At 42.1% G+C, this 26,095-nt stretch overlaps 1 protein-coding gene across 2 annotated transcripts in view; it reads right to left on the bottom strand.

The window, feature by feature from the left end:
• LOC115154351 (UV radiation resistance-associated gene protein) overlaps positions 1-23,357 on the bottom strand; it is a 149,800-nt gene extending 126,443 nt beyond the window's left edge. Inside the window, exons 1-6 of one of the 2 annotated variants that reach the window (XM_029700500.1) lie at positions 22,921-23,357; positions 18,084-18,201; positions 17,370-17,404; positions 13,604-13,765; positions 13,355-13,429; positions 13,162-13,247 (exon numbers count right to left, since the gene is read on the bottom strand). In XM_029700500.1, the coding sequence (XP_029556360.1) occupies positions 13,162-13,247; positions 13,355-13,429; positions 13,604-13,765; positions 17,370-17,404; positions 18,084-18,201; positions 22,921-23,007 (563 nt within the window). In that variant the 5' untranslated portion in view covers positions 23,008-23,357. Of the gene's footprint in view, positions 1-13,161; positions 13,248-13,354; positions 13,430-13,603; positions 13,766-15,093; positions 15,157-17,369; positions 17,405-18,083; positions 18,202-22,920 lie in introns of those variants that run through there. The other variant, XM_029700502.1, reaches the window with a different exon arrangement.
• Positions 23,358-26,095: the final 2,738 nt, after the last annotated feature.

Below are 26,095 nucleotides of genomic sequence, written 5' to 3'. Positions count from 1 at the left end.
CAACAGCAGAGGCAGATGTATCATCTGGCTTACAGAGATAAAAAAACGGGTGTTTCAAAAAGAGAGAAAGAAAGAAAGAGCGAGGAAGAGAGCGAGCGAGTGGAAGAGAGCGAGCGTGAGAGCGAGAGCATCCCCGTCCCCCTGGAGAGTAGGGGCACATCGAAACAAAACACATTTCATTGCCTTATATAGCGTTGGCGGTTGGGGGTGCTTGTCTCATTCACAAAGCGGTTGGTGAGATAGCTTAAAGCCCGGGTCCATTCCATTCTTCCACAATGGTATGCAGCGGTTTTCGGTTTTTGTTCGTTTAAATGCATTTTTCATCGCCCCCTCATATCGTTCCAGCCGCGTACATTTTGTTTTGAGAGACCACTTGATGTTGCAGGCTGGAAACTTTTTGTGAATGTTTTGTGTTGGAGAGAGAAAGCGAGGAAGTGAGGTGCAGTCTGGTGCAGTTGGCATCTAACAAAACATACGAGGGAGGTAGGGGAGGAGGTTGACAAAACACTTATTTTACTGTGTGATAAAATGGGTTTCATTTATGAAATGCTCTTATATCAGGTGACAAGAGATTGGGGCCCTTGTTAATGTTTTTGGCCCCTCTCCCCCTCTGCTTCCTCTGTCTACAGATACTGTATAGGTCAGATACACAGACCGACACAAACACCTCACAGCCAGGCCTGGGACATAGAGTTGGAAGGAAGAGAGACAACTTGATCAGACGCATATTTTACTGAATGATTTAATAGTTCTAAGTAACAGTTTAAAACTACTCTACTGAACTTCTATCGAATCAATCATCAATTCAATTGTGACTGTCTGATGTCACAGACGAAACCAATAGAATACATTCACACCATGAGTAATCTATACCATTGAAAAAAAAATATATATATACACACTGCTCAAAACAATAAAGGGAACACTTAAACAACACATCCTAGATCTGAATGAAAGAAATAATCTTATTAAATACTTTTTTCTTTACATAGTTGAATGTGCTGACAACAAAATCACACAAAAATAATCAATGGAAATCCAATTTATCAACCCATGGAGGTCTGGATTTGGAGTCACACTCAAAATTAAAGTGGAAAACCACACTACAGGCTGATCCAACTTTGATGCAATGTCCTTAAAACAAGTCAAAATGAGGCTCAGTAGTGTGTGTGTGGCCTCCATGTGCCTGTATGACCTCCCTACAACGCCTGGGCATGCTCCTGATGAGGTGGCGGATGGTCTCCCGAGGGATCGCCTCCCAGACCTGGACTAAAGCATACGCCAACTCCTGGACAGTCTGTGGTGCAATGTGGCGTTGGTGGATGGAGCGAGACATGATGTCCCAGATGTGCTCAATTGGATTCAGGTCTGGGGAACGGGTGGGCCAGTCCATAGCATCTATACCTTCCTCTTGCAGGAACTGCTGACACACTCCAGCCACATGAGGTGTAGCATTGTCTTGCATTAGGAGGAACCCAGGGCCAACCGCACCAGCATATGGTCTCACAAGGGGTCTGAGGATCTCATCTTTGTACCTAATGGCAGTCAGGCTACCTCTGGCGAGCACATGGAGGGCTGTGTGGCCCCCAAAAGAAATGCCACCCCACACCATGACTGACCCACCGCCAAACCGGTCATGCTGGAGGATGTTGCAGGCAGCAGAACGTTCTCCATGGCGTCTCCAGACTCTGTCACGTGCTCAGTGTGAACCTGCTTTCATCTGTGAAGAGCACAGGGCGCCAGTGGCAAATTTGCCAATCTTGGTGTTTTCTGACAAATGCCAAACGTCCTGCACGGTGTTGGGCTGTAAGCACAACCCCCACCTGTGGACGTCAGGCCCTCATACCATCCTCATGGAGTCTGTTTCTGACCGTTTGAGCAGACACATGCACATTTGTGGCCTGCTGGAGGTCATTTTGCAGGGCTCTGGCAGTGCTTCTCCTGCTCCTCCTTGCACAAAGGCGGAGGTAGCGGTCCTGCTGCTGGGTTGTTGCCGTCCTATGGCCTCCTCCACATCTCCTGATGTACTGGCCTGTCTCCTGGTAGCGCCTCCATGCTCTGGACACTACGCTGACAGACACAGCTAACCTTCTTGCCACAGCTCGCATTGATGTGCCATCCTGGATGAGCTGCACTACCTGAGCCACTTGTGTGGGTTGTAGACTCCGTCTCATGCTACCACTAGAGTGAAAGCACCGCCAGCATTCAAAAGTGACCAAAACATCAGCCATGAAGCATAGGAACTGAGAAGTGGTCTGTGGTCCCCACCTGCCGAACCACTCCTTTATTGGGGGTGTCTTGCTAATTGCCTATAATTTCCACCTGTTGTCTATTCCATTTGCACAACAGCATGTGAAATTTATTGTCAATCAGTGTTGCTTCCTAAGTGGACAGTTTGATTTCACAGAAGTGTGATTGACTTGGAGTTACATTGTGTTGTTTAAGTGTTCCCTTTATTTTTTTGAGCAGTATATATATATATATATATATATATATATATATATATATATATATATATATATATATATATATATATATATATATATATATATATATATATATATATATATATAAAAGAAATAGATTGTATGTTTTACAGATAACGCAATGATGTCACAGGTACCCGACAAGAACCACACAACAGCAAAGAGGAAGGGAAAAAGAGGCTAAGGTGAGGAAAACCAAATAAACATCTTCTGTTCGCAGCATACCTGAACCTCACCGGCGGGGCGGACATCAACACACTTTACCCTGTCGCTATTCACATTTACCCTGTCGCTATTCACATTTACCCTGTCGCTATTCACATTTACCCTGTCGCTATTCACATTTACCCTGTCGCTATTCACATTTACCCTGTCGCTATTCACATTTACCCTGTCGCTATTCACATTTACCCTGTCGCTATTCACATTTACCCTGTCGCTATTCACATTTACCCTGTCGCTATTCATATGTACCCTGTCGCTATTCACATTTACCCTGTCGCTATTCACATTTACCCTGTCGCTATTCACATTTACCCTGTCGCTATTCACATTTACCCTGTCGCTATTCACATTTACCCTGTCGCTATTCATATGTACCCTGTCGCTATTCACATTTAAATATTGTGACCTCTGTACATAGAGAGGAGTTAAGATTGTGGGGGGTGACAGAAAATATTTTGGTGCACCTTGATGTGCATTTTCTCTCTGCGGATGGTTAGATGTTACCTGTAATAAATATGGCCCGCTTTCAAACAGTCCCTTATTTACCACGGGTATACCCCCTTTTATAAGAAAATCTAAATACATCCCAGCGTGTAGGCGGCACCGGTGAGGAGTGGGAGTGTGCTGATCTGGCCCCATTTGTATTCGTAATCCTATCCGTAATTGACAGATGCTAGTTGGATGGGATGATACTCATAAATCGGCAAAATTGAAGTGCTTTAAAATGCTTAGGTCTACACTGGTCTCAAGGCAGGTTTTATTGTACCGCATCTTCTACCCCCCTAACCCTTCAGATAAACAAAAGACTGTATAAAGAAGAGGTTATGGTAAAGCACATGGGGTTTTGTCTTGGTATGAAAGGGATATAAGAAAGGACATTTTAGTCTTCTAGGGTCAGAGGGGCCAGGCCCTCTGCACAAGATCACTGACGAGAGGTTCCCATCTCCTCCCCTCAAACTGTCCCTCTAGGTCACTAAAGCTGCAAGAGGTAATGAACCAAACAATGAACAACTAAAATCCTAACCACACGAAGACTCAACTTTTACCACCACGGTCTGTTACATCAGTTAGGATTAAAGTTAACGCCCTACTTTCTCTCCGTAATGGGGAAAACACAACACGAGTGGCCAATCTGGCGATGCTACTTTAATGCACAACATGCCAGGAGTAATCGAGGGAAGAATGCAGGCCTAGATCAACAGTTTGAGATTAGGGAACTGCTGGGCTGGGATGGAACGAAAGAGACGCAGCAGGAAAAGGCTGTGTCAGGACTCAGGAGTCAACATGGGCACCAAACAGAAGCAAACAGGCCGAACCAGGGAGGGACTTACCTGAAAAAGACAAATAAGAAACCCTTGTTTTCATTTACTGTTGCAAAATGTTTTGCTATGGTGTGCATTAAATGAATACAACCCAGGAGTCCATGGGCCTAGTGGCTAGAAAGAAACAGAGTGCAGGCTACTGGCTTGGCACGTGAGAAACGTACATTAGTTTAAAGATCTGTTAAAGGTTTTGTTTAATCTCAGCCAGTAGTTTTGAAAAGTAGAACTCACGAGCCAAAATGGGTCCCCGAAAATTGTGCACAATTGTTCTCGAGCCTCTGGAGCGAATGCCCAAAGAGAGAAAAAACATAATAATAATAATAATAATAATAAAAATTAAATCTTTGGGGCGTTCATGTGGTGTTCATGTTGGGCTCACCCCACAAACTCATTGGGCTGTGCTGACCTGATCCCTCCTCAACCTTGCAACCTCATTAAACATCATTCCACCTGCCAATCAAGATTTTCCATGGAGTTGGGTTGTTGCAGGATAGTTCCCGTTATAGCACCTGGTCTCATCAGAATAGTATTTCAAATGAGCAAGCGAATGTGATGTCATTTTATACAACGGAAAATGTATACTTATATATGTTTCCATCAAATGTCCTACTCCTTGAAAGTGTGTTGATTATATTATATGCCAATGTGATAAATGATGATCGCTGGCAATCAACAGCTGCAGTGTTCCCAGCATTGGATTACCTAATTTCATGGAATACGTGTCAAAATCTATAAAGACAAAAAGTGGATGCATGGAATTATTTGATTTGGATGGATGGTTGATACAAAGGTAGGCGTATATTTTCTTCTTTAAAAAGTGGATGAAAGTGTGCAGTATACATTTCTCAAACACATAAAAGTTGTGTTGTTTCACGATTCGCAAATGGGATAGATGGACGCGTGCCTTGTGAAAAACCTTAAAGCCTATTGCACAGTAAATTCCAAAACTCAAACAAACAAAATACACCAGTGGTACCATTTAGGCGATACAGGTTGTGACCATTGTGTTTCTGATCAGGTTGACAATGATCTTCTAATATATTTGTGTGGGTACAATGCCATCTTTTGAGCACAACATTTTGTGGTTTGCAGAGAAACACATGAATGAAAAGAAACTACTACCGAGGTCTAAAAGATCTAACTTCTAATGTTTTCTAACTTCTGATGCATGGATTTGATCGATGTATTATATGTATTTTCACTGTTATCATGAAAATAATTATAATATTTAATGCAGTCACTTAAAATTTCTTCAGAGCGCACATTCACTACATGACAGGAATAAGTGCGTAGATTGCATGTACTAAATGATGGCAGGTTAGAATGTAAGGATTATGTGGCTTTTTCCACTGAGAGAGGACTGTAGATTGTTTATTATGCATGTATGAGCCACACAAATGGCACGTTGAGCCCAAAACAGGAGGTAAAAAAAAAAAAAAAAAGTAGTTTTCTATCTTCTGGAACATCTCTTTGAAGGGATATTTTGGGATTTTGGCAATGAGGCCCTTTATCAGAGTCAGATGAACTGGTAGATAACATTGGTATGTTTCTGTGTCCAATATGAAGGAAGTTAAAAGTACTTTTGCGAGCCAAGGCTAACTAGCATTAGTGCAACGACATGCTAGCAGATACCCATAGACTTCCAGTCGTTGCGCTAATACTAGTTAGCAATTGGAGCTAGTTAGCAACTTCCTTAAAACTGCACGCAGACATACAAATGGTATCCACAAGTTCAACTGACTCTGGGGAAGTAGATAAAGGGTCTCGTTGCCAAAATATCCCTTTAAGTACACTCCTGAGGTGTGAAAGAAAAACAGCATAGCCACATCCATATTCTGCAAAGAGATTTGGGGCTTAGTAGCAAGTGTGTTTTCTGTAGTCTGACTGATGGTGTTAGGACCATGGGGGTCAGCTCTCTGGGCTTGGAGACAGAGCGGGCCATCTGTTTAAACGGGTCCCTTTAATCCGGCCCAGAACAATATCCTGTGGCTGAGAGCTGAAGGTTGGAGAGGGGCACCCAACCGGCAAGCGACCCACAGGACTGCTCTAAGGCCAGACGTTAACTAGAGGAAAGGCTTATCACCTCCGCTAGACACTGCGTCAGGGCAGACCCCCTTTAGACTTCACAATAGAACACTGCCTCGGTTTTCACACACTGAAAACACACATACAGTGCCTTCAGATAATATTCATTCCCCTTGACTTCAAGCCTGAATTCAAAATGGATGAAATATATTTTTCCCCCTCATCTATCAACACACAATACCCCATAATGACAAAGTGAAAACATGTTTGGAGAATTGTTTTGCAAATTTATTGAAAATGAAATCTCTCATTTACGTAAGTATTCACACCCCTAAGTCAATACTTTGTAGAATCACCTTTGGAAGTGATTACAAAGGTGTCTTTCTGGGTAAGTCTCCGCACCTGGATTGTGCAACATTTGCCCATTATTCATAAAACAAAATCATTCAAGCTGTCTGATTGGTTGTTGATCATTGCTAGGCAACTATGTTCAGTCATGCCATAGATTTTCAAGTAGATTTAAGTCAAAACTATAACTCATCCACTAAGGAACATTCACCGTCTTCTTGGTAAACAACTCCAGTGTAGATTTGGCCTTGTGTTTAAGGTTATTGTCCTGCTGAAAGGTGAATTAATCTCCCAGTGTCTGGTGGAAAGCAGACTGAACCAGGGTTTCCTCTAGGATTTTGCCTGTGCTTAGCTCCATTCCATTTATTTTTTTATCCTGGGAAAAACTTCCCAGTCCTTAACGATTACAAGCATACCCATAACATGATGCAGCCACCACTATGATTGAAAATATGGAGTGTGTTATTCAGCAATGTGTCGTATTAGATTTGCCCCAAACATAACACTTTGGATTCGGGACAAAACGTGAATTTCTTTGCAGTATTACTTTAGTGCCTTGTTGCAACAAGATGCATGTTTTGAAATATTTGTATTCTGTACAGGCTTCCCTCTTTTCACTCAATTAGGTTAGTATTATGGAGTACTGTAACTAAAATGGTGATCCATCCTCTGTTTTCTCCGATCACAGCCATTAAACTGTTTTAAAGTCACCATTGGCCACACAATGAAATCCCTGTGCGGTTTCCTTCCTTTACGGCAACTGAGTTAGGAAGGACGCCTGAGCTTTTCTAGTGACTGTGTGTGTTTATACACCATCCAAAGTGTAATTAATAACTTGCTAAAAGGGATATTCAATGTCTGTTTTTTTTTTTTTTTTTAATCCATCTACCAATAAGTGGTCTTTGTGGTTGAATGCATGTTTGAAATTCACTGCTCGACGAGGGACCTTACAGATAATTGTATTTGGGGGGTACAGAGATGAAGTAGTCATTCAAAATTCATCAATATTATTGCACACAGAGGTAGTGCATGCATCTTATTATACAACTTCTTAAGCACATTTTTACTCCTGAACTTACGAAGGCTTGCCTTAACAAAAGAGGTTGAATACTTATTGACTCAAGTCATTTCATGTTTTCATTTTTGTATTAATTTGTAAACATTGAAATATAATACTACTTTGACATTATGGAGTATTGTGTGTAGGCATTTAATAAATTGAATACATTTAAAATTCAGGCTGCAACACAACAAAATGTGGAAAAAGTCAACGGGTGTGAATACTTTCTGAAGGCACTGTATAGGGAGGCCAGTAAGATAAATAATCTGAAAATACAGGGAAAGAACAACATGTGGCATTGATAGAGTGGAAAAATATTCCTCTGACATAAATCTGTGTTAAGAGCGTTGAATTCTGTGGCTCATCTGTTCAATGAAAGATATGTAGGGCCTACATTTCCACCCAGGGCACTTGTGCCTAATGTTGAAAAACACATTACCAGGACAAAAAGGAAAAATAGGCGTCGAACAATGATAAACTGAAGGCAACCTGATAGTCTTGACAGACAGCGCTCCAAACAGACTGCTGGATACATATAGCCCCTCTCATCTCCTCGTTTCGCTCCCACAGTCTGTCAACATCCCAATGCGACTCAGGCATCTGAACACCATCCAAACCTACTTCTGATCCAATCAGATCACCCTATACGCCAAGGCCCGTGTACTCTACACCAAGAGGGAGAGTAAGTAGAAGATACCCCTAATATAACCACAGAGTAAGAGCGAGGGGAGAGTAAGTAGAAGATACCCCTAATATAACCACAGAGTAAGAGCGAGGGGAGAGTAAGTAGAAGATACCCCTAATATAACCACAGAGTAAGAGCGAGGGGAGAGTAAGTAGAAGATACCCCTAATATAACCACAGAGTAAGAGCGAGGGGAGAGTAAGTAGAAGATACCCCTAATATAACCACAGAGTAAGAGCGAGGGGAGAGTAAGTAGAAGATACCCCTAATATAACCACAGAGTAAGAGCGAGGGGAGAGTAAGTAGAAGATACCCCTAATATAACCACAGAGTAAGAGCGAGGGGAGAGTAAGTAGAAGATACCCCTAATATAACCACAGAGTAAGAGCGAGGGGAGAGTAAGTAGAAGATACCCCTAATATAACCACAGAGTAAGAGCGAGGGGAGAGTAAGTAGAAGATACCCCTAATATAACCACAGAGTAAGAGCGAGGGGAGAGTAAGTAGAAGATACCCCTAATATAACCACAGAGTAAGAGCGAGGGGAGAGTAAGTAGAAGATACCCCTAATATAACCACAGAGTAAGAGCGAGGGGAGAGTAAGTAGAAGATACCCCTAATATAACCACAGAGTAAGAGCGAGGGGAGAGTAAGTAGAAGATACCCCTAATATAACCACAGAGTAAGAGCGAGGGGAGAGTAAGTAGAAGATACCCCTAATATAACCACAGAGTAAGAGCGAGGGGAGAGTAAGTAGAAGATACCCCTAATATAACCACAGAGTAAGAGCGAGGGGAGAGTAAGTAGAAGATACCCCTAATATAACCACAGAGTAAGAGCGAGGGGAGAGTAAGTAGAAGATACCCCTAATATAACCACAGAGTAAGAGCGAGGGGAGAGTAAGTAGAAGATACCCCTAATATAACCACAGAGTAAGAGCGAGGGGAGAGTAAGTAGAAGATACCCCTAATATAACCACAGAGTAAGAGCGAGGGGAGAGTGAAGGAGGGAAGGGAAGCTGGCAGAGTGAAGATGTAAGAGCCAAATGGCTCATGAGAAAGTTTTAGAGACATTGATCGTTAAGTTAACTAAATAGTACTACAGACGGCAGGGAGATGATAGATAGATAGATAGATAGATAGATAGATAGATAGATAGATAGATAGATAGATAGATAGATAGATAGATAGATAGATAGATAGATAGATAGATAGATAGATAGATAGATAGATAGATAGATATCTATCTATTTATTTTTTTGCCATGCAGGTGAGAGAAAATGTTGCAGTTTTAAAGCACATTTCCTGCGATTCTACATACTCTGCCATGGAGCTGAGAGAACATGTTGCAGTTTTATAGATAATTACCTGCAATTCTATGCATTTTGCCATGGCTAATGTGTTATTTTACACAAACATAATAGTAAAATCTATACTGCTAAATGTATTATTTGGGGAATTTTCAATTCTCACTGACTGTCTTAGCTAGCTTTTATTTGGGTGATTGTTAGTTCTCAAAGATACATTTTCTAATAATATATTATTATCTTTTCTACATACTTTATCCGTTTTTTTGTTACTTAAGTTTACACTGAAAATGTTTTTCCATTCTGAATAAATAAATATATATACAATTTTTATTTATTTTTTTAAACACTGTTTGGAGATAGGTGTCCCGAAGAAACGCTTAGGCAGCCCGCCCAAGGATTTCAATGGCAGAACAATCCCTGCCCTGTATCAGTGGTTCTAGGAGCATCTTGGCCGTTCTACCTGGTTCTTCCCTCCTTATGCCCCACAGGTCCTTGTGAATATTTGGCTGTTCTTCCTGGCTCCCCCCTCCTCAGCCTGCCTGCCCATCCAAACTTGTCGTGTTCCCACACGAAAACACGACGTGGAATAGGAGGCTTAGGGGTGTCGTCTAACCAGGGTCTCGTCGCTGGCAAACTTACATCATCAATCAAGTGTTCTTGGAGAGGAGAATCACAGCAATTCCTGTGATAGCCAGGCAGTGAGCAGCACTCACACTGAGGCAAAATGGAGGAGGCTGTTTAAGCTACAAAATATTATGACCCCATCAAAGAAAGAAGTGTGGACAAGATCAGGCACTAAATCCGACCGGGGGGAAAAGAACAATGTTCTTTTTTACACAAAAGATCATACAAATTATTGCCTGATGATCTTCTGAACTTCCCAATACCTTTCTGATGCATTTCAGCCACTTCAAACCATACCTCCCATGGCTTGAAATACTGTCAAAAGTACTGTCAGGCCCCAATTAGAAAAGGAAACAATGACCATGGATTACATCATATTTCTTACATGGTGGGGTCACGAAAACATTTTGATCTCAAAATGGGATCGCAGGACAAAAAATGTTTAGGAACCCCTGACCTTGGTCATGTTGGAGTCAATGAGCCCCATCGCATCAGCCTCTATAAGCCCGGCCCCAGGCCTGCAGAGGATCCTCAGGCCCAGGAAGGAGAGGCAGGGAGTCAATGAGCCCCATCACATCAGCCTCTATAAGCCCGGCTCCAGGCCTGCAGAGAATCCTCAGCCTCAGGCCCAGGAAGGAGAGGGAGGGAGTCAATGAGCCCCATCACATCAGACTCTATAAGCCCGGCCCCAGGCCTGCAGAGAATCCTCAGCCTCAGGCCCAGGAAGGAGAGGCAGGGAGTCAATGAGCCCCATCACATCATCCTCTATAAGCCCGGCCCCAGACCTGCAGAGGATCCTCAGCCTCAGGCCCAGGAAGGAGATGGAGGGAGTCAATGAGCCCCATCACATCAGACTCTATAAGCCCGGCCCCAGGCCTGCAGAGGATCCTCAGCCTCAGGCCCAGGAAGGAGAGGCAGGGAGTCAATGAGCCCCATCACATCAGCCTCTATAAGCCCGGCCCCAGACGTGCAGAGGATCCTCAGCCTCAGGCCCAGGAAGGAGAGGCAGGGAGTCAATGAGCCCCATCACATCAGCCTCTATAAGCCCGGCCCCAGGCCTGCAAAGGATCCTCAGCCTCAGGCCCAGGAAGGAGAGGGAGGGAGTCAATGGAGCTGCTTTAAATTCCTCAGAACCCCACCGGGATAGAGAGATGGAGAGAGCAGGAGGAGGGAGTTTTAGTTATGTAGGACTCGACAGCACTGAGCAGAGCCCATAGGAAATAGATCACTCACGCACCTTGGAGGACATTTTCTCTTCCAAAGTAAGGCAAAGACACAGAACAGTCATCGGCCAGAGGAAGCCCTTAGGGCTGGAGGAATCTTCACCCCAAAACTGTACAGCTCACCTCAAGCTGGGTTGAGGAGTGATGCATAAGACTAGGAATGTTTATATTATATTATTGAATCTTCTGATTCAACAGTAAGAGTAAAGACTTGAGGAAGATTGGTCCTCTACTTATGATGAATGTTGCCTAACTATACAAAATTGTTATTAACAGTTCAAAACATTGTGCCCCCCTCTACACTGCAGTCCAAAAGGGTCATAAAATGTAGCTTGAGCCAACTTCTAATTAACTGTGGTGTTCCCCAAGGCAAGCTCTGCGCAAACCCTGTAGGTAGTGTTAACATTATGCCACATTCAAATATAGAACAGAGCTGTGGTTTGTCAACATGGAGCAAACCGCACTTGGAAACATGCCTCCCAGTTGAATTGCCAATGGTTTTAGAAAATGAACGTTTGCTGCCCTCTTGTGGAATAAAGAGCTATGAAAGACCATTAAATCACTAATATGTAAGGGTGTCCACCCAAAAACTTTCAGCATCTTTGGTCCATTGGGTAAAATAATATATCATTGTGTAGATAATCATCTAATAAAACCTATGGTCCAAACCTAATGTCTCTATCATAATCTGTTCAAAAGCTAATGGAGTTTCTACCCTGGTAAAATTGCCAAAATAAGGTTGAATAATTAAATGGAGGCCAGAGAAAAAACAGTGGTCAATAATCAGAAAAATAATATTGCGTCAGCAAGGCTGGCTGCTGTGAAAGAACTGTGGCTAACTGACAGGCTCACCGTTGAACTGGTCATCATTGTTCTCGAACCTGGATGACTGAACAATATAGGTGGTAGGATACATATCCATTTTGAGACGACATGTAGTATTTTCATATTTTAGTTTACGCTTTTCTTATTAATGCGAAATTCCTGTTACTTTTCGATTTCTCACAAAAACGCGTATTCTGAAATTTCAACGGAGCAATGAGCGTGACACAAGCATTTTATTTTCAAAGCCTTTTACATTTAATTCAGCTCATCTCCTGTTAATTTAGCTTTTTACGACCAGCAGAAATAACTTTGCAGACGACCACGACAACATGTAAAATCCTCAAAAGTCGATGCCAGAAAACGAAGCCGCTCTGTCAACAGTGCTCGGTGCTTATTATCGGTTACAAATCCGAATTTTGTGATATAATGTTAATGATATGTTAGAGAAAGACCCCACTGTACGATTCAGAATATGAATAATAATTTGTCTTGGTAAAATGTATTTTATAACATAAGGAAGTGAAATTTCATCACCAAAGCGCGTTTTCACCCATCCTGATAATTTGAATGGAATTCTCCATCTGTTACATTGTTAGAGCTTGCCAACAATGACATAGTGCCTTTATTTGACTAACTTGATTAAAGCCTTCCATATGCATTTCCTGTTATGTCCAAGAAAACACACTGCAGACTGGATTTTTGGCAGCTCTCAGTGACTTCGGAGAAAAAAAACCAGCCTGATTACAAAGGCATTTGAGGCAGTTTCCTGGCGCCATCTTATGGACAACATGGGGAATGTATACAGTGACAGAAAGTATGTGACGTATACAGTAGTAGAGAATGTTCCCCACAAGTATATTTAGCATTTCCAATCTTCTCTGGCAGCTAAAGGAAGGTGTTCCTGGTAATGAGAAGGGCAGTCAAAGAAAGTACTAGCCAAGAGGCTAACTGGACATATCGTCATATATGGGAGATACTAACTGTCCAGTGTCTTATGTGTGGGAATGTTTGGCGGGTGCAGTCCTTCTCACCTCAGCAGAGAGAAGACACTGTAGGAGTTCCTCACTGAACTCTGGTCCACCTGGAGTAGACTGTTCTTCTTCCTCTCAGAGTGGTCCTGAAATATGCACATTACAACAAACCAAACACAGAAAAGCGAATTATACAACAGAATGTCTATAGTCTATGTTAGGGACAGAATTCCTGGAACAAAGTCAGCAGTACCTTATGATCAAAGTCAGCTGCATAGTAGCCATCATTCAATCCAAATATGATCTCATTTGGATTCCTGGAGCGGATCTGTGAAGGAACAAAGCAGTGGTATTTAGTCTGTATTAAAACAAGAGAGGCTGTTATTGTCTATATGACTGCAGACTGTACTGAATTCTGATCAGAGGAAAGCATGCATGTATGCTAGTCAGCATACATCCCAAAGCAGCCTACATTATATGAGCGTATGTTGTTTCCACTGACCTGTTGCCCTGTGTATCTAAGCCCGTCCAGGTTGACCTTCCACTCTATGAGAAGTGTGAACTGTTCCTCTCGGCCGCCCCAGATCTTCACCACGAAGCAGGACACAGACGTGTCCAGGAGGTCCGGCAGCATGCCAAAATCCAAGCTCCGCCATGTTGGATTCTGTAAAAAACAGGACAAGAGAATTGATGAGACAGCTGAATGAATGATCCCGCTGGGTTGCAAAGTTCAACTAATATTGTGTCTTAAAACAACCAAGTGTTTAATTTGTTCCCAATTTTGTGACAGGTTGAGAGGCACATTTGAAAGATTCAAATGACAAATAATGTGTGTCAGTAGGCTGTGTGACAGTGACTCGAGCACACAAAATGGTGCTGAACCAGGATGTTAATTTAACTGTAATATAACTGTTGTCCCACTTACAAAAGTCTGACCAAATATTTACAAATCCAACTTCAATATCCCGAGGCGATTTGTCATCACAAAGGATTGGCTTGTCCAACAAAACACTATAGGTAACTAGGTTTCAGACTGATTTCTGAGCTACTCAAACCCAGCGGGCAAAACTGGTTGCAATGTCATTATCATAATGACATCACATGCAAAATTTGGCCTGCTGGGAAGACAAGGTCCCTGGACTCCCTGAGGTTTGTCGGTCTATCCTGTGTCATAAACTACTGTACAAAGAAGACCATTCCCACCATTCAAAGAGCCTACCCATCTGCCTTCCTGCAGAACGATATATAACTGATCATCTTAAACTGTTTGTAAAATGGAGGATTGACAAAGCCAGAAGTGGAGAGGGGGGGAAAACGAGAGAAAAATGGGGAAAAAGGCCTAGTGATGGGGAGGTAGTGTGCCGTGCGCAATGTTCCTCTACATAATAACAGGAAGAGCAGGCGGAAAGGAGCAGCCTCCTTTGACAGACGAGAGACCACAAAGGGGAAACAGACCAGAACACTAGAAAGCAAAGGTCACAAAGAGGAATGCTGATGTTTTTAAACACAAAAGCAGATTTCTGATCTCTGCCAGACATGATCATGAGTTTCATCTGCAGTGCATTATAGACTGGAGAGAGTAAAGGAAAGGTAGGCTTGGAAAATAGCTTAGGCCAGCTCATGACTGCATTTAGCCTGTTAGTAATGGTCTGCTGTAGTTGGCTGCATTCATCATAGACTGAATAGACTCCATGCAGAGATGGGAGCGAGTAGCAGCTGTTGTTGCACATAGGGTGTATGACCAAATTGAACAGTCGGTGAGGACAATCGTTTCCCCGCTATGAGGAAACCAAAAATATGGGAAGTACCAACTGAAGTTGCGTTAATAGCGCTATAGTTGAGAAAACTATCAGCAATATCTGATTTTGCTGAATGACGTCTTTCAGAACACAATGACAGCCCTGCTATGAACACGTTTACAGAGAGAAAGAGAGAGTACAACGGAAGCTTGTGGTCACATTTCATTCATGTTGATGTAAGCCTATGTTTCACCTTCTCTCATACAGTGTGTTGCTACAAGGCTGCTTCCCACCTTCCTGTTGTTTGTTTATATGACTGGGGGACAACACAAAGAAAGAGATTAGTGCATGCTAGGAACAGTGACATTGACTGTTTTCTGTTGTCTTGGTCTTGTTGCACACACGCATCACACAGCTGTCAATGAGAGACCGAACAGTAAACCCCTGTGCTGTGCCCTCTGTGAAGCTGAGGAGACAGGAAGAGAGCTCCACAATCCTGTGGCTGATTTTTGCAACATCAATATATCCAACCAAACAAGTATTATGGACACCTGTCTATGACTGCTCAAAGCGGGCCAATCAAAACCTCCCTTTCTGTCAGGTTACTTTAAGTAACATCAGCAGTTGATGTTTTGAGGGAGAGAAAGTGAAAGGTAGGCTACTTGACTTGAGTCTGTTAGAGGCAAACACCAAGGCAGCTGGCCTGAGTCCATGTGTTGACTGTCAGGCACTACTCCTTCACATTTTGGAAATGGAGGAAGTATGCCCTCTTTCCACACAGCAGCATTGGAGAAAGTGACCACTGTATACACTTTCGCATGCACCACACACACACACACACACACACACACACACACACACACACACACACACACACACACACACACACACACACGTTGTGAGCGCGCGTAAGCTAGGACAGGGGTAGGCCCAGCGCTTAAAATCGAGCCGGACACCGTCGGAACAGAACCCGGCACAACTCCGTTTTGAACTGTTTCATTAGAGGAACCTACTTGGCCGGATCCGGTACCTCCACATAAAAAATTTATTAAATAAAAAAACAGTCATGGAAACAACAAATAAAACATCATAAATCACCCTGAAAAACAGTTACATTCTTCCACAAAAAAAGTCCACAATCAATACTCTAAATTGCACGAACAGCACCAGAATATTAAGATGAAATGGATTTAGAATTTTGTTCTAGCAATACGGTGCATTAAAACTAAATTCCTACATAGCTATAAAATCTGACTGTAGTTTTGACACAGCCAGATCAACAGTCGGGGCAATAGCATCATCCGCATATAGATGAAGTTTACCATTTTTAACAATTGACCAATGATGTTAATATAAATAGTGAAGAGAACAGGTCCCAAAATCGACCCGTGGTACACCTTTTTGTACTTCAAGAAATTGGACCTAACCCCATCAATCATGATGGCCTGAGTTCTGTCACTAAGATACCATGAACAGGTGTCAGAGCTCAGGCCTTTCGAGGACAACATTCAATAAAATAGCATGATCAACCGTGTCAAAAGCTTTTGACAGGTCTACAAACAAAACAGAACATTTTAGTGTCTAAAGCATTGACAAGAACATTGTTAACTAAAGTGGTTGCTGTAATAGTGCTCTGCCCAGGCCTAAACCCTGACTGGTTTACATTCAAAATAAATTTCCCAGATAAAAAAACTGCAAAATTTTACATTGACCAAATACTGAAGAACCTTAGCAAGACAAGGAAGCTTTGAAATGGGCTTGATAATTATTACTCTATCTGTAGGCTATCAAGATATTTTATCAATGTCTAAATAGGCCTATTGAGTGAACATTGTTTTACAAAGTAAAACAATTTTACAAAGTAAAACAAGAGAGACAGGCTTTGGCACAAGAGAATCAGCCATCGCTGGCTAGTGAGCTGCACATCATTGGGTGAGTCAGTGAAAGTGGAAAGCTTTTCAAGGACTATAATTTACTGATCGTTTTTATTGATCTCAGATTGGCAATGTCAAAGTAGCCTGTCATTTCAATCATTTGTGTGTTATTAAAAAAGATTATGCTGAAGCCTCCAGTCATATAAAATGACATAGAATTGCATGAAATGTGTTTATAAAAAGGCCAAATTCTTCCCAGACCCAAGTACAAAAAAAATGCAACTTCTGTAAGCGCCTCTACTCTAATACTCTATGCCACTACATACATTTGACGATAGGCATGCCCTGCTTAATTATAAAGGTCACTTCTATTTTTTGTCCATTCCGGTACCTCAGAGCACCCCTCTCGCAGACACTTTTTGTTATGGCACCTCCCAATTTACAAGCACTGGGTAGGCCTAGGACTTGTTTCAATTCATGGGTCTTCGGAATATAACTAGGCCTATAACCGGTAGTGTGCCTCCACAGATGTGAGCAGACAAAGCATACGACATAATTGATTATGACATTCCATAGCTGGTGCTAAGGTCATTTTTTGTTAGGCCAGGAGGCTCTGGCCAATACGTGTGTTCTTTTTTCAAACAACGACACTCACCAATGAATCTCGGATGACCTCACTCTTGTAAAAGTCTGCAAGGGAAGGAGAAAAGCCAGGTTAGATTTATTTTAAAGCTTTCTCAAGCAGAGAATGGAATAAACACACAAAAGCTCAAACAATACTTGTGAGGATGCAACTCCTTTCAGGACTACAATGGTGGAAGGAGTCCTATTAAAGGGTTTGCACAGCAAACGTTTCTAGGATTACCTGACAACAGTAAGCCGTGAGGTTTAGCCTTGATCTGGGTCATTGTTGGTCATTGACTTATAATGAAATGATTTGTCCTTAAAACAAAGTGAAAGACCACATTTACTGGAGCATCAGCGTCCCCTAACAAACCAAACCCTTGTGCATTTAACTACACAGCGTAATGGGACTCTGACCTTTCTCCTACTTATGAGAGTAATGCAGTCCACCTTAATGCTGAACATTTACACCTAAAGGGCGCTCTGGCACCAAGGGCTGAAGTCTAACGTGAGATGTCCGTATAGTAACATGCCTTTTGGTTAAATCATGCAATCATATCAATGGAAGAGTTGCTCAAAAACTTTATTTAAGTGCACAGAACTAGTTGGGATTCAGGCCCAAAGACATGTTAAGTCTATTTGTACTGTGGACTGGGCTCAGTAGTGTGAAAGGGGTATTAGTGCAGTAGCCTAGTACACTGTCTTACAGAGACAGTGGAGAGAGTAGTACTGTAGTAGTACTGACCTCTGGATATCCGGTCCTCTAAGCAGAGATGAAGGGTAAAATGTGTGTCCAACAGTGGAGAGCCATTCTTGTTGACGATGTTGCGGGCTGCAATGCTTCTGAGATGACGTAACCGCCTCTGTCAGGCAGAGAGAGGCAGACGGTGAGATAGTCAGGAAAAAGAGATGAGAAATAGAAGAGGCATAGAGGCAGAGCTGGAGAGTCAGGGATAGCGAGCAGGAGAGAGAAGATTTTAAATGGCCTGCCCAAAACAAGGGGGACTGTCAGGCAGTTTGAAAGCCTAATGGGTCAGTTTCAATGCCTTTACAATTGTATTAACACCTCCATGAGTCTCATCTTGTTACACAATCCAAATTGATGCATATCAATTTACAAAACTGTTACCAATATATAGCAAAGTCATTACTGTTCATCAGGGGTACCCAATTACATTCAGCTGTGGGGCTATTTGTCATAGAGCCGATGGTCGGTAGTTATAAATCATTTGTACTTGACAAATTGACCACAAGAATCCCAAAGAGATATAGTATTTGACCAAAACAGAATCATTTCAAACCTTGATTACATTGGGATACGATCGCATATACTGTATCCCTCTATTTATGCATGGGAATACTTGGGAACAGACTTTTTAATTTAGAATAATTTCCTCATGATTTTACAGTCTTATGCCTCATGAAGCTGGTTGAGAGAATGCCAAGAGTGTGCAAAGCTGTCATCAAGGCAAAGGGCGACTACTTTGAAGAATCTCAAATACATTTCGATTTTTTTAACACTTTTTTGGTTACTACATGATTCCATGTGTTATTTCATAGTTTTGATGTCTTCACTATTATTCTACAAAGTAGAAAATAGTAAAAATAACAAAAACCCCTGGAATGAGTAGGTGTGTCCAAACTTTTGACTGGTACTGTATGTGTGTATGTATGTATGTATGTATATTACACTACCGTTCAAAAGTCTGGGGTCACTTAGAAATGTCCTTGTTTTTGAAAGAAAAGCACATTTTTTGTCCATTAAAATAAGAGCAAATTGATCAGAAATACAATATCTACATAGGTGTACAGAGGCCCATTATCAGCAACCATGACTCCTGTGTTCCAATGGAAAGTGATATTAGCTAATCCAAGTTTATCATTTTAAAAGGCTAATTGATCATTAGAAAACCATTTTGCAAATGTGTTAGCACAGCTGAAACCTGTTGTTCTGATTAAAGAAGCAATACAACTGTCCTTCTTTAGACTAGCTGAGTATCTGGAGCATCAGTATTTGTGATTTTGATTACAGGCTCAAAATGGCCAGAAACAAAGAACTTTCTTCTGAAACTCGTCAGTCTATTCTTGTTCTGAGAAATTAAGACTATTCCATGCGAGAAATTGCCAAGAAACTGAAGGTCTCGTACAACGCTGTGTACTACTACCTTCACAGAACAGCGCAAACTGGCTCTAACCAGAATAGAAAGAGGAGTGGGAGGCCCCGGTGCACAACTGAGCAAGAGGACAAATACATTACAGTGTCTAGTTTGAGAAAGACGCCTCACAAGTCCTCAACTGGCAGCTTCATTAAATAGTACCCACAAAACACCAGTCTCAATGTCAACAGTGAAGAGGCAACTCCAGGATGCTGGCCTAGGCAGAGTTGCAAAGAAAAAGCCATATCTCCGACTGGCCAATAAAAAGAAAAGATTAAGATGAGCAACAGAACACAGGCACTGGACAGAGGAACTCTTTGAAAAACAAGGACATTTTTAAGTGACCCCAAACTTTTGTTTTTGCTCTGAAAACCTGGGGGGGGGTTACTACCCTGCTGTACATCCTCAAGTTAAAAAATAAACTGTAATTTTAGATTATGGTAGGTCAGTTTGAGATAACTTGAAGTATCTGGTTAAACAGTCACACGTAGGCTATCAACATTTGCCCCCCAAAAAAATACATTTTATGGAATGATTCACGTCCGGGAATAACTGACCACAGATGCAGACAAGAGTTCCATTTGAAACCAGAGTTCATGTTTTGACTTCACTGTGTGTTTCCATTACAAAAGCCTTGCATACACAAGAGAGTCACAGTTTCATCAACTAAAGCTCAAGCCAGCGTACCAATGATGCACAAAAACTCTTTGTACAGAACATCACCATGGTTGGATATCAGTAAAAAATCCATCCTTCAAAAACTGAGCATAAAATAAAAGGAACCCCCTTGAAGAGAAAGGCTCAGTTATGTCCAATCAAAAAAAGATAGGCTAACTGAAGAACACTTTTTTTTCCACAGATGACTGAATCTATAAAAAAATAATGGCTCCAAAGAAAAAAACTCATCATTGAGAGTGGTAAGTCAAGAGAACGACCATGGGACATGACACGATACTCATGAAAAGAGGGGCCCCTCCGGGCAGCAGCATCAGAGAAGCAGCAGGACTTTATGTCAACGGCCGGCCTTCACCTGATCTGCATTCTTCAATCTCCAGCAACCCACACTGAGCTTCCACCACCACAGGCATTAGGGATAAATCTAAGTCATGGGATTCCCTAAAAGATTAAGGCCCTCGAAACAAAAACACAGCTTGTTCAGCAAAGGCTTTTTTCCCCCACAAAAATGTCAGAAGACGTTTCTCCGAATGAGCTAATTTGTAGCTATGAGAGCAAAGAGGGTCTCCAGCAGAACATATAATCTACCTACTAGGCCAACTGGTGATCTTTAGTGCTGGGACAATGCCAGAACCAGAATATTTTTCCCATTGCAAAAATGAAAACACCAAGCAGACCAAACTCGTTGGTCCTTAAAAAACCTGTTGTACGTGGGGACATAAATAAATGTGACTCTGGATGACAACATAAGTTTGTTTCCACCATTTGGGCTGTTTTCCTAAAGAAGTTAGATATTCTTTGTGTTTCGTTTCCTTGCCACGATACTAAACGAGTATTGCAATAGTGCTATTGTCCCCGCCATAGTTATCGTGCTGTGAAGGTAAATGGTTGAGTCCATCCAGGTGTATATTTTTTTTTTGTAGCTTTACTTAACTAGGCAAGTCTGTTTAGAACAAATTCTTATTTACAATGACGCCTACACCAGCCAAATCCGGACGATACTGGGCCAATTGTGCACCGCCCTATGGGACTCCCAATCACGGCCGGTTGTGATACAGCCTGGATTCAAACCAGGATGTCTGTAGTGACGCCGTTAGCACTGAGATGCAGTTCCTTAGACCGCTGTGCCACTCGGGAGCCAAAATGTAACAGTATTACTTCTGTCCCTCTCCTTGCCCCAGCCTGGGATCGAACCAGGGACCCTCTGAACACATTGACAACAGTCACCCACGAAGCATCGTTACAATACGGGCTGTTTGACAGAGAACTGTAAATGTTCACATATTTTGGTGTTACAGTCTCAGTGGCCTTTACTTTCAATGGTCCCATTTCATAGCAGTCAAAACAGACAATCTTTTTTCTACGGGGATCATAAGTTCTTACTCTAAGGGACAGAACTTAACACGCTGGTCACGATCTAGCTCTGAACCCTTTGCACAATGACCACATAATAAAGTAGTAGGCCTAGGTGTATCCTACTGTACTCCAAATGAAATAAAAACATGTTAGAATAGGGGCAGTTCCATGGTAACAGAGTGACACAGACTCAGATGTTTCACTTTAAAATGCATGTCAAACAAAAACCAATGATTGCAAAGTTAAACAAACCATATACGCACATTGACAACTTAATTTACACCGAAGATTCTACAAAAACATATTTAGTTGATGAACAGTGCAGATGCAAAGTTTGGTAACAGAATGACGGTTCGTGCTGTTTGAGCAGTTATTCTGTTACCAAACTTTGCATCTGCAATGTTTTTACATTCCTCAAATTGTCCAGTGTTGGTGACCGAGTCGCCACTTCTTCTCGTACTGCGCCGTTATTTGCGGCCCGCCTGTTAGCTTGCACGATTCTTGACATTCTCCTTCGACCTCTCATGAACGAGCCATTTTCGCCCACAAAACTACCGCTGACTGGATGTTTTTTGTTTGTCACACCATTCTTGGTAAACCCTACACAGTGTCGTGCGTGAAAAGCCCAGGAGGCCGGCCGTTTCTGAGATACTGGAACCGGTGCGCCTGGTACCGATGATCATACCACGTTCCAAGTCGCTTATGTCACTCGTTTTGCCCATCCTAACGTTCAATAGAACAGTAACTGAATGCCTCGATGCCTACTTTATGCCACATGACTCACAGTCTGTAGGAGCTAACCATTTTCATGAACGGGGTAGTGTACCTAATAAACTGGCCACTACAGACCACTTTTTGGTCATATCAAGCGTAAGGGCTTGCAGGTAAAGGTGCATTTTGAGAGCTGTAGACGTATGTCTGATGTGGTTCAGTCCTATTAGGGTCAAGCTGGTTGCTGAGGACTTATTCATAATAACTTGTGCAAAGACCTTGGACATCAGACTGAAAGGTCTGTCCTGTAACTAGTTCATAAGTCAGGTGACCAAATGACTGTATTGGTGCCTCGGTATCAGGCCAGGTCTTACTAAACTGGCAAATTATCATCGTCTCTGTAGCTTGCAAACTAGATAGCTAACAATGATATCTTAAGTTTGCACATGTATATTGTTATTAAATACAACTTTGTATGTAACGGACTAAGGCTTAGAAGCTAGAGCTGTCTGAATACTCAAGAGAGCTGTAAAAGTCAGCTGAGCTAACGTTAGCTTGCTAGTTAGCTTAGCTCACTCTGCAGGCCTGTTGTAGTCATCTTGCAGCTGACACACAGCAACGTAACAATACAGGACAATACGCATATCATCTATATAACACCGAGTTACGGGTGTTTGTCCTTACCTGCTGAGATGTGAGCTCAACGTGCAAGGCTCGAGAAGATGAGGCTCCAGAGTTGACAGGGTGATCCCGACCGGTGATGGAGTTCATTCTCCTATCGGCACCAGGGCGTTCGCTCCTTCATTCAACAAAACATCTCATCCCTGCCACCGATCAACCCCAGATCCTGTGCATCTAGATGTACCTTCTACGGCAGAAATGCATGCATCGGTGTAGCTAATGTTCGTAAAAAAACAGCACTCTTGAAGCTGTCAGTTAGCAAGCTATGTAGCTAGCTACGTGACAAAAACAAAGTAGGACTTGCTCAGGTAGCTTTCGGTATGTTAGAGGGCAGCACCAGTAGATCACTGATTGATCCACGGCTGTGTCTATCAAATGAAGGCGTTACTCTCCGTTCGATTTATCCATTGCTATTTGTCAAATATAATGTCTATCACAAAGAAAGGGGCGGAGAGACAAACCTCTAGAGCTGCGATATGAGGAAGTGGGTGTTTATGTATGGTGACCAATGATGTATACTTCGCTGATGGTGACAACAAATATTTTTATAACTAAACCAAGATAGACCACAGTCTGCAATGTGAATAGTCTGGGTAGCTATTTAACTAGATATTCAGGAGTCGTATGGCTTGTGGGTAAAAGCTGTTAAGAAGCCTCTACAATGGTAGTAGTTGGTAGTGTTCAAGAGCATAAAATCCATGATGCATTGTGGGTAAATGTTGACTGACTGACTGATCTACAAATAATAATGAGTAGTTATTTATGGTGCAAAATGATGTGTAGATCAGTCAGTCGGCAGTCGCCTGCAATGTCAAACAAGCTGGTTGTCACAAAGGTGGAAAGGCAAGCAGGGACAGGCGAGATCAGGTGGGAACATTCTAGCCAATGAGAGGGCAGATAAGCATGTAAACAACTGATATTAAATTGTTTTTCTCAAAGTTGCCTAGATGCCACGTGTCCACTTATATCACACATTCGCAACAAACTAAACATTAATTAACTTATATTCAATCAAATAAGCCTCACTTAGCAATCACATTTTTTGCTGACTAAATCCAACACTCTCACACCATACAAAAAAGTGGAGTGGAGCCTCTATTTATGCTCAGATTCGAAGATGCTTATTAACATCAAAGTAGATACAAGACTACAAATCTCTGCAACCTCCTGCACATCATCTCTAGCTGGCACCTTTGCTAACAGGTATATTTAAAGTAATGTTGCCAATTTATTAATTAATTACATAGTTAATCAAGAGATTATTTTCTTTGCCTCGATTTGGCAGTCTTGTCCAGATCATCATGGCATTTGTAGTTCTTTATGATAGCCACATTAGCAGTTAATTAGCATTTAAGTTGTTGGGGGTAAATACTGGTGAATACATTGATAAAAGTCACCTTGTGCGAGAGAGATTTACACAGTTATCAATAGTCACGCAAGGGTAAGCCTACACAAAACACAGCCTTTATTTTAAGTGTTTCTATAATCTCCTATGGGAAAAATATATGGTAAAAAAAACTATTGGAACCATTTCTGACTTCTAGGTTTTATGGGAATTATGACTCATACTGTGGTACTCTATTGTATGACCTCCAGCAATCACATAATAAAGCACCAATCAACCTAGCCTTCAAACTTGCACAAGGTGGCAACATCACATGACTAGAAACAGTATCAATTCAACAGTTAATAACCTTTTATCGATTAGATTTTCTTGCCTCCTGTGTCCTCGCTCCTCAGTCGAGGAGAAGTTGGCGAGGAGAGTGAACATGGATGGAAATGTGCTTGTTTGAAATGAGACGGTCCTTCTCCACTCGCGTGTCATTAGGCAAATCATGTTTACAGGGGTGGATCCCAAAATAAATGTGTAAAGTGATCAAAACAAAGTAAGTCAGTTTTGCAAGACATTTTATAAATAAAACAATAACATATTGTTTTTAAACTAGCAATATTTTTCTCAGACATAACAAAATGTATTCAAAGGGGGTGTGGTAGGCTGCCGAAGCGAATGAGAAGGTCAATGATGAGAGGCTCTGTCCAAAAAGAAACAAAGAAAAGGCGAGTAGAGTCGGGAGCGAGTATTTTGCCCTTTCATAGACACTAACTGGGGTTTCTTTGGAGAAGTTGCAAAGGGAGAAATGTTTGGAGAATGGGAGTGATTGGAGAAGATGTCAGAAAAGGAAATAAGCAAGAAAGTGGAGCATGTTATGAATAAACATGGAGTGGGGGATTACACAGGCCTTCTGAAAGATCTGGTGACAGAAGATAATGGACAAGGAAAAAAAGGAGAACAGTGGAATTGGTTATGGGGGAATATGAAACGAGGGATTTCACAGAACATTTGGAAGAACTTGAGGAAATAGAGAGAGATGAGAGTGAGGATGAATTAGATGTGGTGGCAGGTGCAGTGATGAATGTTGAGAAGAAGTTGAATGTAGAGGGAAGCTGTGTGGAGAGGAAGGTTAGCATCAAGTGCAAAAAGAGGGATACGTGTTCCAGTAAGTAGCTCGGAGATGGAACCAGATGAGAGTGTGGATGAAGTTCCTGCAATGAGGACCGTCAAGGTCAGGCCTCGGTCCGAGGATATAAAGGATGATTCTGGCCCAGTGTGAGTAAGATTTGTGGAGAGAATGGATCCTTGCATTTTGGCTGATCCATATGTGGTGGTATATTGGGTGGAGAAGAGGTTGGGGACTGTTGAGTTGGTGAAAGTAACTAGGAGTGGACTAGTGATGATTTATTGTGTTTCTTCAACCCAGAGGGAGCGGGCGCTCCGGATCACACAATTAGGGAAAATAAATGTGGCTTGCTTTGCTCTCCGGAGCAGGGCACCATTGAAAGGAGTGAACGGGGGTGGCATTTAGCAGTATGTGGGAGGGAGAGTCCTAGATGTGCGAAGTGTGCAGGAGGGCGTGAGACGAAAGAATGTGTAGTTTCAGTGGAGAAAGTTGTGGGGGTGCCCTTTCTCTCACCGTGTCCGGTGAGAGAAAGGCAGGTTGAGGTTGTGCTGAAGCAGTGAAGAGAGTGGGAGAGGAAGATGGGTCCAGGTTGAGGGATCCTGAGAGGATTCCTGTGAGTAGGCAGAGACTGGGAAGAATATGTGCTTCAGTAAGGTAGGTTTCTTGCCATTCATAGCTATGGTTGTCAATTGTACTGCAGAAATGGATTGAAAGTCATA

The sequence above is a fragment of the Salmo trutta genome, chromosome 19, assembly GCF_901001165.1.
Source record: "Salmo trutta chromosome 19, fSalTru1.1, whole genome shotgun sequence".
NCBI lineage: Eukaryota > Metazoa > Chordata > Actinopteri > Salmoniformes > Salmonidae > Salmo > Salmo trutta.
The sequence above is the reverse complement of the archived record's forward strand: the minus strand, read 5'-3'. Positions and strand labels throughout refer to the sequence as shown.